Below are 15,708 nucleotides of genomic sequence, written 5' to 3'. Positions count from 1 at the left end.
CCTCTAAGGTCCCCCCCCCAACGCCCCCGCTCCCAAACAAGAATATACACAGGCGCACTACATCCTGTCTCCCTCGCTATGGAACCATGACTGCCAGCCATATGCTTCCATGCCTCGCAGGCACCTGCTCTCTCTCTCTCCCCCCCCCCCCCCGGTCCCCGGCGATCTCTCTGTCCGCACAGATGCCCACGTTCTTCCGATTCCTACTTTGTTTCTAAGTCTGTTGAGTGCGCTACCGGAGTTTCCTCCCTTCGCCTTTGGCACCCGATGGGCGTGCGTGCGCCCTTGCCCTCTCCTGCTTAGGTCATGGCTGCTCCGGGCTGATGTTGGGAAGACGAGATATCTCTCTCTCTCTCTCTCTCTCTCTCTCTCTCTCTCTGTGTGTGTGTGTGTGTGTGTGTGTGTGTTTATCGCACGGTTGCAAGACTCTAGTAGCGCCTGCTGTTCCTTGCTTTCCCTTCCCCGGTTCCTTGATTCCTCTTCCCCTCTCCACAGACTCTCCAACCCCTGCGCGCCCTCTCTCGTTGCGCAAGGAAGGTGGCCTCCGTTTCTGCCGCCGCCGCTGTTTTTGGCCTGTCCCTCTCGCCAGCCCGTTCCGCACTCCCTAATCGTTTTCGCCTCGTGCAGCTGCCGGCGGCATCTCTTCCCCTCTCCCAGCTTTCGCATTGCTCCCTGTTATTCTGGGTATTGTGTGTAATAAATGCACAGCCGCCTCACACTAATCAAGCTGATTACAAATTCTTGCGCGCCCTGTGCCGGAAATCGCACACCCCTCGGCTCTCTCCTTTCCCCTCCCTTTGCCTCTCTCTCTCTCTCTTTCTCTCCCCCCCCCCCACTTTTAACCCCCTCCCCCTTCAGCCTTAACCCTCCAGCCCCCTTTTTTAATCCAATTCCCCTTCTAGATGTCCTTTCTCCCTTCCACCCCCCCCTCCCGCCCCAGTTTACTCCACCGCCGCCGCCGCCACCTCCTCCTCCTCCTCTGCTTGTCTCTGTGTCTCTCTCTGTCTCCCTCCCAGGACGCGTCGGATGATCCGGGGCCGCCGGGGAAGAGCTCCAGGCAGCAGCAGGGAGGCTACGTCCTCCTCCTGTCTTGGGCTGTATACATATTTAAAAAAAAGAAAGGGGGAAAAAAAGCCGGTGGCCCTCGGTGTTATTTTGTATTAAAATGAGGAGGAGGAGAAGGAGGAAGAAGCGGCGGCGGCGGCGGCAGGAGCAGAAAGCAATAGAGGAAGGAGCAGGAGAAGGGACGGCGGCGGCAGCAGCAGGAGCAGGAGGAGGAGTGATGAGTCAACTAATAATTTAATGGGGACAGAGAGAGAGAGAGGGAGAGCGCGAGCGAGCGAGAGGGAGAGCGAGCAAGCAAGCAAGCAAGCAACGAACGTCCGGGGGACACACACTCACACACACACACGCAAACACGCAGACACACCACCCTGTAACATCCAGCAACAACCACCAAACCGGCCTAAATAACCATAATAGCCAGCCGAGGGACAACAAGAATTTTGAAAGCTCACAGGATTTATTTTGTTATTACTATTTGGGGTAACCTGGTTTTCCCTTCTTGCACCCTCCTCTCATCTTCTCTCCCCAGCTTTCGTTTCTTCCTAAGTCTTCGGAAGTAGATTTATTTTTTATTTTATTTTTTTTATTCTCTTCTCCGAAGTGATTTTTTTTTTTTTTTACTTTTGGTGGTGACTGTTTCCTTCCGCTCCCCCCTCCCTCCCTCCCTCCCTCCCCAAACGCAATCTCTCTGGGTTAATGAGGAAGGAGAGGCTTTCTGCATTATTATGATGATGATTATAAAAAAAAACCCCGAACAGCAAGGACAATAGTGAAACTGAATTTTAGTGCCTTTACTGGAACTTTTCTAATATCCTTTTTACGTTTTTTTTGCTATGTTTCTTTTTCTATGGAGGGTTTATGCAGAAAGTTTTTGGATTAGTTTTTTGGGTGGAAGGGGGAAGGGATGTCTTTAGCTTCTATTTTTGTGTGTGCCTGTGTCTTATTAGAAAATAATTGTAAGGGACAAGATCAATACATTTTCTGTTTTCAGAAATATTAGGCAGAAGAGCTGTTTCATTTCCTCCCCATCTTCATTCTCTGATTTACACTTTTTTGAAAGCAGAGTTAGACAGGTTACCACTTATCTCAGTTTTACTTTTCTTTTCCTTTAATAGAAACTTTTATTATTGTGAGCATTACACTTGTCTGGTTAATTTTTTAGACTTTTTCATTCCCCGTTATTGGAGAGACTACGATTCTCAGTACATTAATTGGAACCTCTGCCCTCCTCCCCCCTCCCCCGCTTCTTGCCTCCCCCTCCCATGGCTGTGATGCTTTGCTTATGTGTTTCCCCTTCCCCAGAAAAATAGAATTTTGGGAGGGAGGTATCCTCCAGGTTTCCTTAATTTTTTTTGATTAAAAAAAGGACTTAGAAAACATCAGACTTGAGCTTCTTCCTCCTCTTCAAGAGATCGGTGTGCAAAGGAAATCTCCTTTGTTTCCATTATTTATATGCTGTCAAGTTTTGAAGTGGTGAGTTTCAGGTCTTTTTATAAAATTTCGCTCAAAACTGCAGTGTTCCTGTTTCTAGATAGTGTTTTGCTTCTTTGTCTCTTTAAAAGGTCACAGTGAAAGCTTGGCCTGGATTATGACAGCCATATGGAATGGATAAGAACAGAGCCTCTCTTAAATGTGATTAAGGGGTTTTATCTGGAGAGAGGAGGAGGGGAAAGAGAAGAAAGGGGAGGGGGCTAACTCTCGAAGTGTTGAAGGTATAATACAATACTCCATTCTCCTAGAGGAAGGATGGCTCTGACAGCTGAGTCCCGTTTTTTTAGAAGAAAAATGCTTAGAATGTCATATTGCTATGTTAGTAGTGCACTTAGGAAATTGTACCTTGAAACTAATGTTTGTGCTGGAAACTTGTGCATAGAACAAATGCTTGAAGGTGAAGCAGGCAGAAGCTTTTGGCCCTGTCATCTTCAGAGTTGTTATAGGCAAACCATGCTGACAGTTACTCATTACTATTTCAGGTGGAGGTTTTGATGAACTTTAGCATAGAGTTCGAAATTAGTAAATTAGGTGTTTTATGTGCACACAATCTTGCTTTGCGACACAACTCTTTTTACAAGGTGGCTGAGCTAAAAGGATGCATGGTGGGCGGGTCTTCGAAGTCCAATTTAAAATGACCTGCTCCATGTGTTTAGGCAATATACATTAAATGAGTTGTAATCTTATCACTTTTGTTGGTTGGGCAGGAGGTAATGGAGAGCTGGCTTGTGATGGCTATTCTTTCTAGCAGGTGAGTGTTAGTTTTTAGAGAGTGACAGGGACTTGCCTGTTTGAGTACAAGAGAAAAACTAGAATCTCAGACAAATTGTTCTGGTGAAGCACTACCAAATGCTATAGATGTTGGTAATTTAGATGTGCAGTTTTGGGTTAAATAGCAGTTAATGTAATGAAAAAGAATAATCTTGATTAAAAAAAGTGATTAAAGTAGGCATATTTATTGTTAATGAGACTCATAACCAAAAACAGATGGGACCACAATCAACGGTAAACCTTTGGTTCTCAGCATGTCACCCTAGAGTGTAAGGATAAATAACCATTATATTCTAAACTTTATACTTATTCAGCTGGCATTCTTAAGGTTGCATCTAAACCTTCAGATAAACACAGTGTTCATGCAAGACAAAGCAGTGTATGATTAAACAAGAAACAAATTACAATAGGGATATACAGCATCTTCACCAAAATGAGGATTTCGTCAGAACTGGAGAAGTGTAATTGATTTATTCTGCATTCTGTATTCACAAGTCTATTTCTTTCTATTTAACTGTACCTTCCCTGCCCCCATGTTTGAGTGTTTATGCTCAGTGGTGTAAGTACTGTTTCATAAATGACTGGTCACCTGTTCTTAGAGATCATACTGGATATATATATATAATAAAGCAGGCATTGTAGATAAACCTTAATTAGGAAAGGTGGCAGAGACCATATTTTAAAGTAAGTATTCATCCAGAATGAAAGTACCATCGAAACCTTTCACACATTTTCAAAGGAGTCAACAGCTTCTTTCCCTCTCTGTGTGACATGTCAGTGTTAACAGTACTTATCTGTAACTTTTACTGTGTATCATTGAACATGACGATTTAAAAACGAATTAGCAATCATGGTGAACTGAATTAAAATTTCAAAAGCAGTGGTGTCTGTTTCAGTACTGAATATACCGTAAGTTGTATGTAGTTTTGTTATTTCATTTCACATCTCTTGTCAGTGTTCTAATATTTATCCAAAATGTATCAGAGATTTCTTTAAGTACTGAAAGGTTTGTAATATGATTTCCCCCAAAAGTTGTGATTGTCCAAAGAGACATGTTTTTTCCACGTGACTTTTATAAGATGTGATAGTTGCCCTAGCATTTCTTAACTCTGCTGTTGAATGTGGAAAACACATACCTACATCTTTTTATTTGTTGTTGATCAACCTAATTCCTAAGTTTAAAAAGTTAAGCTACATAAAAGAAATTCCCAGGGACAGTTGAGCAATGGGAACCTGGGTATTTTTATATATTAAAAGATACGTATGGTTGTATCATATTACTAGTTTGATCTGTTGCATGCCTAGCTGAAAGTCTTATCCTCTTTATTCCTAAGGAGAAAACAATATACGACTTCTCTTTATTAAACAGAAATATTTTGATAAAGTAAGAAATTTGGTGCAAAAGCATAACCTTACAACATACACCTGAGAGACCTATAGCAGTGGGTATATTACTGTGTGAATGCTACTTAATCAGTCACACCTACTATTCTCACTCTTGAATTCTTAAGATACAAATCCTGTATATACTGTAAATCAGTTAATGTATTTAGTAGGCTTAGAAATTCCTGAGATTTTGAGATAATTTGACAATGAAGCAAATTTCCTGAGAGTGTATTTTTCTTTAAGGTACATATTTAATATTATGTGAACATGCTATACAGATGTATCATGTACATGTGTAAAGCTGCCTACATAAAACTACGCACGCGTATACAACACATATATATTTTTTTAAATCATGGCAGGTGATCTTTAGAGGCGGGACTGAGTATGGATCATTTGAACGAGACAACTCAGGGGAAAGAACATTCAGAAATGTCTAACAATGTAAGCGATCCGAAGGGTCCACCAGCCAAAATTGCCCGCTTGGAGCAGAATGGGAGCCCGTTAGGAAGAGGAAGACTTGGAAGTACAGGAACTAAAATGCAAGGAGTGCCTTTAAAACACTCTGGACATCTGATGAAAACACATGCTAGAAAAGGTAACACGATAATTCTGAATATGGAACATTATTTTTATATATATATTAAAAAACCAATATAGTGTCTTTTAGAAGAAACATATTTCCAAGATTTTTAAAAAAAATAATTTGTATTTCAGTACTACCTTTCTGTACTACGTGTATCTCATCCTGGCATTTGGAATGTTGAACTGTATTATTGGTTGGAGCATTTTTATGGGTGGAGTCCTTTTTAATAGGGGGAAAAAGACTCCTTACCTTCAGATTACCCATCTTGTTGAGAACCTAGTACTACTGCTACCAGTCAAAGATAACTCTTGTAATAAGCTCGTTCTGTGTGGGGCATTGAGCAAAACACTTTTATAGCTTGTGAATTAATAATAGGTTCTTGAAAAGCCAGATTTCTCCTTCTACTCTTGACAAGAGTCCAAAATTGGAAGGTTGACTGCATTTGCTAGTTGGCTTCAAGAAAGTGATGCAAAGCGTTTTTGGTGTTCAGTGGAAAACTCCTTTATGATGACCATTTTTCGCACTTTGTTTCCTTAAGTACAATTCATTACTGAGCAATGAACAACTTGGGTGTCATATTGTTCAATGACTGGTTTGCTGTAATTAGACGTTCTCACAAGAAAGAGACACTTTTAGAGCCGGTGACTGATTGTGGTATGTGTGTGTCTGCGTTATGTCTTGTATTATGAATATTTTAAAGTAAAATTAATAGTATACATGATTTTTGTGGATCATACACAACAGTCATGTTAATTTATATCTAAATGTACTGTATATAATTTGGCTTTTGTTTTAGCACTCCTTTTCTCAGTGTAATTGCTACTAGTTTATAATTCAGATTTCTTCTTGCATTTGCTAAGCAAAATACAAAATTTAACCAAGACAATTAAACACAGAGAGTTAGAAGGCAATGGCATTTCATTCTGATGCATAACATTTATCATACAATCATTTATTTTTTCCTTGGATTGGCGAAAACAAAGAATATATTGATCTTGGAATGAACAGACACAGCAGTCCGTATTGTTAGATCTGTATCTATTAAAAATGGAAAAACAGCACTTCAGCAAATTCTTTGGCCTCTGCTCATGATTACCCTATTTATTGATTGTTTGCCAAGAATGTATGCATCTTAAGAAAGCCAGGGTAAGGCATTAAAAATATAATTTATTGCTGCTTTTTAAACAGAGTGCATTAATATTATGCTGTGAAGCACTGGGGCTATATAAAAAAGACTTTCTGACGCCTGCAAACATATAAGTTCCATAAATTCCTAAATAGGAGATTTCAGCTGTCTCTGGTATTATGTGATATTTGTACAGCAAACTTTAATGCCAGGACAGTTTTAGACAAGGATTCTACAGACTTCTCTGCTTCTTATGGCAGACGTGCTGTTTACATAGACTCATAAACCTTCGGCAAAACCTCTAACACTGCCTTCAGGTTTAAATCATGCTGTATTTTTAGCATTGAGCACTGACCAGTGCTTTCCCCTTTAATACTAGAAGGTTATAAAGTTGCTGCACTTGGAGATCTTGCCAAGTACTTGCAAGAGTGATCAGCTAGCTGAGATTGTGGTCTCCTGTCTAGCATTTTTCACATTTAATAGAAGGGCACTTGTGACAGGTTGTTGAGATTTAACATCTGTAGTCAGATGATACCTTTTGGTAGCTACAGGGGGATATCAAAAGAGTAATCAAGAAGAGGCGCTGCTTCTTTGAGAAGGGCGTTTGTGTTTTAAGTGCTGGAGCTTGCAGGCCTTTCACACAATAACAACACTGACTTTCCCATTATAATACAAAATACCACAATAAATCTGTATTTATCACAGTTGGGAGGTAAATCCAGGGTGCTTTATTTGGGAGGCTTTCTACTCCCCCCCTCCAAATAATGTAATATTCTTACTTTGCGGTCAGTAGGAGGGAAGCATAGAGTAAGCACAAGTTGATACTGTATTTCTAAAGCATGCAAAAATCTGTGCAGATTCTGCAGTTAGGCTTTTAATAGTCGTTCCAATCCCATCCAGTCCCCTACTCCCATGCTTTGTGTATTTAGTGATGGGTCAAAGCATATTGTGAAGCAGATTTTATCCAAGCTCTGACAAGTGAACCCAGGAAGAAACCAGCAATTTACATTATGATATTCATGCTCTAGTCTTTTTTAAAAAAACAAACAAACCAAACACAACTTCCTGAAGCATCTTGCTATATAAGATGCAAATTATTGGCAAATGTTTAGGTTTGTGGTCTGTGCTGAACCTATTCAGCAAACCAAGAGAAGCTTGTACATCTCTCTGAGCAACCCTGAAAGGATTGATTTGCCAAACTGATTTCTCTGGTGGTGAACTGCTCAGTGCAGAGGTAATTCAAATGGAGCCTTTCACTGTAATCTGCTACTGTGTGTGTAAGAGAACCAAATGAACAAAGAGATTCTATAGTTCAAGTTACCTCAGTGTCTTCGATAAATCACTTTTACAAGTGCAGTATGCATTATATACCTTTGCAGGATTGGATGACTTCTGTAAATGTAGATAGGGCAGTGCTTACAGAGGCATTAACGTTGTAGGACTAATTGGCGATCCTGGGCGCCCTGTTAAAGTAACCTTTGCCATCATTTATGCTAAAGATTATGCCCTCCTGGCACTATGCCATGAGACATCTCCCGTGTAGCGGCTGTTTAACCCTTTCAAATCTTGTCAGTAAGGGGATCTGATCTGCATCACTGTAGGCAGCCAGAGTTCTGCCTCTGGCTTAGTGGGATGTAGGTGTTTATATTTACATGCAACTTCCCTCTCATTTAAGTCATCAGTTGTAATTTCGCAAGAACAGCTCCTTCCTATAGCAAGTGAGTAATACTTGTATGGTGCTGCGTGAACAGTGGGCTATTACTCCAAATCTAGCTCAAAGGAAAGCAAAATTTTAAGAGCCACAAATATTCCGATGTTTAAAAAAGGCCTAGCCTGTTTCACTGGCAATGCTGTCATCTCATTGAGATCCATGAGAGATGTGATGTATGATTTATAAACCTTTTCTTCATCTTGATACATTGGGACCACAGCAATGTAAAAATAGTCCCTTGAAATTAATTTAAAAAGAAAAAGGGAAGTTAATTATGTGCACACATGTATGGCACAGTATTTTATTTTTTTTACTAGTTAGCTGCTCAAAGTACATATAATGGCAGTAACTTGGGTTACAGTAAATGTGACATAATTAGAATTGTGTAGGTGTGTGTGTTTCTTTTCTTTCCTTTCCAGAATGTTTTCTTTCCAGAATGTGTATCTTGTTAGATGTAACTTGAGTGTGTCCTGCTTATTTTCAAACAGTAAAAACAATTAGCATTAGATTGGGTGGGGTTTGGGTTTTTGGGGGTGTTTTTTGCACTGTTTTGTAAATGTGAAATTTGAAGAACAGCCAGACAAAGGTGAAATTTTGTGACAATTAGTAATTCAGTATTTTTGGCACTACCAGGGAAGTTTTATTGTAAACAGAATTATGTTGATGGCATTGCAATGGCTTGCTCTGAAGGCTTCTGCAGTATGTATTTAAGTAGTCACATTGCAGACGCTCGCAACAAATCAGATAGGACAACCAACATTATTTCTCTGCAGCCAACCTCACTGTTTCTGTAAGCAGGTACTGAATTCTAGAGCAGACCAAGACCTGTACATACACCTGCTATAGCATTTTGTAGATGTATGCGTGTGATGTAGCCTATATCTGGCAGGAATCTGGGGGTAGGATTTCAGCTGCATAGCATTTCTTTGACAACCCATTCAGAAAGTACATGTAAGTAACAAGGAAATTTTGATTTCTTTAAATTGTTGTGTTACAGGAACCATGCTTCCAGTTTTCTGTGTAGTGGAACATTATGAAAACTCCATTGAGTATGATTGCAAAGAAGAGCATGCAGAATTTGTTTTGGTAAGGAAGGACATGCTATTCAACCAGCTGATTGAAATGGCATTGCTGTCGCTTGGATATTCTCATAGCTCTGCTGCTCAAGCAAAAGGTAAACATTTCTTGATAAATTGCAAAACAGTCTTCATTTACTTTTAGTGGGGGGACTGGGCGGACAGGGTATTCCTTATTTTCAGATACACCGTGCTAGTGCTTATAATCAGCAGCCATGTAAAATGTATATTTCAAATTTTGCATTGCATTTTTCTTAGCGTATATTTTGCTCGTGTGAAATATTGCAAGTATGGCTTTGTTTTTAAATGCCTTCAGTGGAGTAACAATCCTTAATAATCCATACCACTGAAGATCCATAAAGAAGAGATACGTTTCAGCAGGTGGACAGTTGAGAAAGTTAACCTTCCCCCGCCGCCCAGGACTGAGCCATCTCTTATTGTTTCTTACAGGGAAATTTACAAACGCATGTTTTTCAGTAACTTGCTCAATATCCACTCATCTGTTAATGTAAGAGGAGAGGACATACATGGTTGACTGTGAATTTAAAAAATAACTGCGTAATATAAAAGAATCCCGTAATCATGGATTCTTTTACCTGTTTTCGTAAAATTACCAGCCCCACGATTTAAACCTCTTTTCCTGTAATCTTTCTGTCTGGTGCAGGACTAATCCAGGTTGGGAAATGGAACCCAGTTCCTCTCTCCTATGTGACAGATGCCCCTGATGCTACAGTAGCTGACATGCTGCAGGATGTTTATCACGTGGTCACACTGAAAATCCAGTTGCACAGGTATGTCACGCAGGGTGGCAGTCTAGAATTTGATATATTGTGAATATTCAGTTCCTGCTGAGTTAAGGCAGGCCACCCTTCAGAATAATACCTGCATTCTTTTGTTACTGCAGTTCTTCAGGACCCACCCCACGCCCCAAAATATTGTAGAAACCTTATATTCACAAAGCTGCGATTCATAGCTTTCCTTTTGGTATCTCATTAAAAGTATATTGCATTTTAGTCAATTAAATGATGCATTACAAGAAGGCATTTTACATAAAGTTTACTTAAGAGAAAAATATTTTTGCATATCATGAACAGCACCATCTGTGTGCGTTTTGAAAAAAAAGAAAGAATGACTTGTTCGCTCTTATTGTTGCTGTCGAGGTTTTTTAAATTTCGCTAAACTAAAAGTGGGGGAAGCTAATATATTAATTCTTTTCATGATCAGTCGTGAGAAGGCATTACACCTTAAATTGTTTTACCAAGCGCATCAGAGCAGGAAGGTAGAAGTAACATGAAAAAATAGTCGCCACATGCAGCTGATGTATAATTCATGCATCAATACAGCAGATGTGTTGTATAAAGTAATTAACTAATCGGAACAATCAGGAGACTGAGAGCAATCTCCAGATGCATCTGCTTGATGCACAAAATGAAATCTGTCTGTCTTAAAGGAATGTTCTGCAGCAGAATGCAATCTTGTAATAATCCTTTTTCTAATCTATGTCTCAAATAGTTGCCCTAAACTAGAAGACTTGCCTCCTGAACAATGGTCTCACACAACAGTAAGAAATGCTCTGAAGGACTTACTGAAGGATATGAACCAGAGTTCATTGGCCAAGGAATGTCCCCTTTCACAGGTACTTAGCATAACATGCAATAAATAACAAAACACCACAGGCAACATTGATTTGAGGTTCTACAGACTGTTGCCGCTGGAATCTCTTGCCCAAAAAACGCAAATTTGCATTTACTGCCTCATCAGACCTTAAAATGTAGTAGATTTATTAAACAACTATTCAGGTTTAATCCTGTGAAAGACATACTGAAATAATATCAATACAAAGCTGGAGTTCGGTGCTTTTTTATGTCAGATATTTGAACTGCATTATTGTAACTTGTGTTAATAGAGCACATTGGGTGTGTGGCAGTAGTTAAACTTGGTCACACCTGCTGCTGAATCTGAATGTTGTGTTATATCAAACCAAACTAGTTTAGTATGCTAATTTATAAAAATAAAGAGTCACTTCAGTATTTTGTGTGAATGTATGATGTGTTCTAAACAAAAAACAAAAAATTATTAGGACAAATCCAAATACATAATAACAGTATAATGAGCAAGACAGATTCCAGACATGCCACTTAAAAGTGCTTTTGAGCTCTTTCCCACTGTTGGTGTGCATTCACGAAATAAACGCAGTGCTAGCATCAGATTGTTAAAATATTGTAGATGTGCCTTCCCGCATGCGCATCAATTTCATTTCAGTTTTCCTGTGGTGTCGTTTTTGTGCCACCTGTGAACAGGTGCTTTCTATTTGAAGTGCTTCCTTTTAGTTCAGTGCCCAGTGTTATTCCATTATGTGAATGGCTCATTTCCATATTTTAACCTCTCTTCCTTGTATAGAAATACCTCTTTGGTCACTGTTGACAAGCAAGATTACCTGATTTCTCCTTTCTTTTCTGTAACCAGCAGCATGTGTCCAGTGACTGTTTGAGTCACTATTCCCCACCCACTTGCTCTCTGGTGCAACCCAAGAAGGGAAAAATGTTGCCGATTTCACTGACACTTCCCCACCTAAATTTCATTATATTATTATTACTTGTGCCTACAGGGTGTGTGTGTGTGTGCGTGCAGGCATACACACAAACCACATACCCAATTTTAAAAATTAGATTCATTTGCTCATGAAATTGATCAGGCTTTTCTCCAGACTTTTTTCTACCAGCTTGCCAAGATTCCCAGAACAGTGAAGCAAATAACAGTGGATAGGTCAGATAGAAAAAGAGGCTTCACACTCAGGTTTCACCTATCGACTCATGAGTAGAAGCAGGGCTTTTCCCCCTACAGCTGGAACTCACTGGAACTCAGTCCAGACAACTCTCAGCTGAGCGCCATTGCTATTATAAGAGATCAAAGGAGGCGTTCATAGTGAGTTCCGGCCCCTCTTTTTCTAGAAAAATAGCACTGAGTAGAAGGCATTAGACAATATAGTCTCATGCACCATTGGGCAACCATACAGGCAATGCAAGTGGGAACTGCCTCCCATACTAGCTAAGAAAGGGCTTTTGTGGCATTTAAAGCATAACTTGTTAATAGTAACGTAGGGCTAATTTATATGATGCGAAGCCTCCCAAGTCGTCATTGAACTGCTTGAAATGATCTTAGCTCCAGAATGTATAAAGTATGTTAGCTCAGAAATCTTTCGAACAACTGTTTAACACAAGACAATCTTGTTATTTTAAATATTGTAGATAGAGGCTAAAATCTGTCGGTTTGAGGAAACCAAAGGCGTCCTCGGTATTCCGTGGCAGGGACAAGAATTAAGCTGATCATTTCCTGAGCTACAGATTTTATTAGTTTCTATTCTAGCTCTGTGATTATTTCTAGCCGAATTGTTGGTTTATCTATAGGTTTTATTACATTTGGGTCAGTAGGGTGGCTGGATTTTTATTGTGTTTAGGATATCAGCCTTAAAAATACATACTTGGAAGTGAATCGTACTGGAATGGGTGGGTCTTGTTTCCACATAAATCTTGCCTGAGCTTGGATCTTTTGTTACTCAGAATTATCTTACCTATAGTAAAGCAATTTCATATAAATAATTAATAATCAAAATGGACATTTTATATCTTTAAAATATAGCTCATGTGCCTCTGCTGACAGAAGCTTCTCTGATCCAGCAGAGGTTTCCATCAGTGAATCGCCAAGGAAAGTGATTTTTGCCAGTGTCCCCTATTTCCTATAACACCTTTCATGCTGCTTCAAAGGGTCCCCCCAACTCTCTGGGGGAGATCAGGGGGGCTGGGGGGGAGAGAAAGGGAATCCGTGAAAAATCACCTTCCCTCCCCCTCTTCCACTGACTGAATCAAAAGTGCTTTCCATCAGCAGAGGAGCACCATTATATACAACCCATCTTCTTCCCTTTCTGAAAGTCCTTTAGAATAAGTTTATTTAGACAGAACATGGGTATTTAGGAAGTACTGTATTTTTCTGTCTATAAGACACCCCCATGTATATTTTGGGGGACTCAGATTTAAGAAAATGGGGGGGAGATTGCTCAGAGTATAAGACACCGCCTAATTTTTGACATTATTTTTTAGGAAAAAAACCTAGTCTTATAAATGGAAAAATATGATATATAAGCTTCAGAGAGCTCACTAGAGTGTGGCTTTTATAGAGGAATCAATCACTACTATCTTTAGGAATTATAAACTATTCCAGCAGTATATTTGCAAGACTTAACTGTGCACAACCATTCCTTAGATTTCTGGATGCATGTGTAGCCGTTGAAGTTAAGGAGGTCACATTCAGCTCAGTACCTGGATGGAAAAATGTGCGAGAATCCTGTGAAAAAGGGAGGTTTCCAGAGAAAGAATAGGACGCATGTCGTGAATATATACATTGCTTGTTTGCATACATGTGTCCTTTGTGCACTGTTCTTAAACTGTCTGCTCGTTTTTAGAGAACATGCAACACAACGTGATGCATGTTTACTCATAAGTAAGTTTGCTTTCTTTCCTTGAGATTTACTTGGAAGAGTGCACAGAAATGTAGTCACTTTACAACACTATCTGATAACGTGAAGGCAGGAGACGTGCAAGTCAGTTATCTGAAGATGCAGCATTTTACATATTTTGGTATCTTATTGCAATCTAGTTGCAGCTTGTCTACAAATGTAGATATGATGCAATGCTAAGCTATATTTGCTTATATCTGTACCTTTATGTAGCACTCCCAGTATAAGCTGCAGTTATATAAAGAAATAATTTTTAGTGTAAGTGCACTTAAGAGCATTGAAATCAAGAATCTGGAAAAAAATACATATTTTACAATAATTTAGATCAGTCTGTATCTCCCAAGTTTTATATGGCAAAACCAGGATAGAACATTATATATATATTGGAAATGTTGTATTTCAGTTTGATTTGCATGGTTCATGATGCTGGTTTTGTTACAGCTAAAAGAGACTATCTGTTTGGGATAAGGATTAATAGTTTTGTAATGAAGGATATTGTTGTATGTTTCGCTCTATAAGACGCACCAGTCTACAAGACGCACCTAGTTTTTGGAGGAGGAAAACAAGAAAAAAAAATTCTGAATCTCAGAAGCCAGAACATCAAGAGGGATTTCTGCGCAGTGAAAGCAGCAATCCCTCTTGCTGTTCTGGCTTCTGGGATAGGTGCGCAGCCTGCACTCGCTCCATAAGACGCACACACATTTCCCTTACTTTTTAGGAGGGAAAAAGTGAGTCATAGAGCAAAAAATACGGTACCTTATTGAGTTATCACAGACACAAGTGCCATGAGGAGAGAAAAGAGGGTCCCATCTATGACTGAGATGGGTTTGGATGGATCCAAAACCATACTTTGCATCAGAAGCTATGAAGAATTATGGCCATTGCTAATCAAGCTTAATTTACCCCACAATTATTTTTAAAATATTTTTTTGTAGTTTGTATGATTCTAGGGTTTTGCTCCATGTGTTTATATGGCTGTCAAGTTCTTAAGACTTTCCTAACAGCCATAATGACTTTTTGAATGAATAAATAAAAGCCGATGATCCATTTTATCAAGGTTTCTTGCACCAAGCAAAATTAACTTATAGCCCTTGGGGCACATCAGCTCTGCTTTGCTTTCCTCCCCAGGGTTTTTTTTAGTTTGCATTTCATCCTAATCATTGTAAAGAATATTTGAGCTTATTTAGATATAGATATGTAGAGAAGAACCCTAGTTTGATTACTTTTTTCCTATAAACTGTTTGGCTTCAAATATAGATTTAAAATGTGTTTGTTTTATAACAATAATTTTGGAGTGAAGTTATAATCATTTCCAGAGGGATAGCTGTGTTGGTCTTCCTGCAATAAAAACACAGAAGAGTCTTGTGGCACCATAAAGACTAACAAATTTATTATGGTGCAACTTTTTGTGGATTAAATGTAATTCTCAGTTGGCAGGTATTTATACACATGGACATAAAAGAGTGGGAAAGGTAATAGTTGGGAGTCAAATGGCAATGAAATGCAAAAAAAAAGTAAGAACCAAATTATCACAGAGCTTTTTCTACTTCATTGCTGTTTAACTCCAACTTTTACACTTATGCATCTGTGTAATAAAGGTAAAGGGACCCCTGACAATTAGATCCAGTCGCAGACGACTTTCGGGTTGTGGCGTTCATCTCGCTTTACTGGCTGAGGGAGCTTCCGGGTCATGTGGCCAGCATGACTAAGCCGCTTCTGGCAAACCAGAGCAGCACACGGAAACGCCATTTACCTTCTCCCCAGAACGGTACCTATTTATCTACTTGCACTTTGACGTGCTTTCGAACTGCTAGGTTGGCAGGAGCACGGACCGAGCAATGGGAGCTCACCCCGTTGCAGGGATCTGAACCGCCAACCTTCTGATCGGCAAGCCCTAGGCTCTGTGCCCTAGGCCATCCGCGTCCCATCTGTGTAATAAATACCTGCCAATTGAGGATTACATTTCATGCATCTGATAAACTG

The 15,708-nt window shown here is 39.6% G+C and overlaps 1 protein-coding gene across 50 annotated transcripts in view; it reads left to right on the top strand.

Moving 5' to 3' along the window:
* The window catches only part of SATB1 (SATB homeobox 1), a 121,688-nt gene that overhangs the window by 24,761 nt on the left and 81,219 nt on the right, over nt 1-15,708 (top strand). For 11 of the 50 annotated variants that reach the window (XM_083705695.1, XM_083705707.1, XM_083705687.1 and 8 more), the window contains exons 2-5: nt 5,076-5,311; nt 9,134-9,310; nt 9,877-10,003; nt 10,725-10,848. In XM_083705695.1, the coding sequence (XP_083561821.1) occupies nt 5,101-5,311; nt 9,134-9,310; nt 9,877-10,003; nt 10,725-10,848 (639 nt within the window). In that variant the 5' untranslated portion in view covers nt 5,076-5,100. Of the gene's footprint in view, nt 1-252; nt 2,539-3,263; nt 3,308-5,075; nt 5,312-9,133; nt 9,311-9,876; nt 10,004-10,724; nt 10,849-15,708 lie in introns of those variants that run through there. The other 39 variants (XM_083705691.1, XM_083705690.1, XM_083705689.1 and 36 more) reach the window with 18 other exon arrangements.

This window comes from Podarcis gaigeae, assembly GCF_964106915.1.
Source record: "Podarcis gaigeae genome assembly, chromosome: 12".
In the NCBI taxonomy this organism is placed as follows: Eukaryota; Metazoa; Chordata; class Lepidosauria; order Squamata; family Lacertidae; genus Podarcis; species Podarcis gaigeae.
Note: the sequence above shows the minus strand (reverse complement) of the source record. Positions and strands in the feature narration are given on the sequence as shown.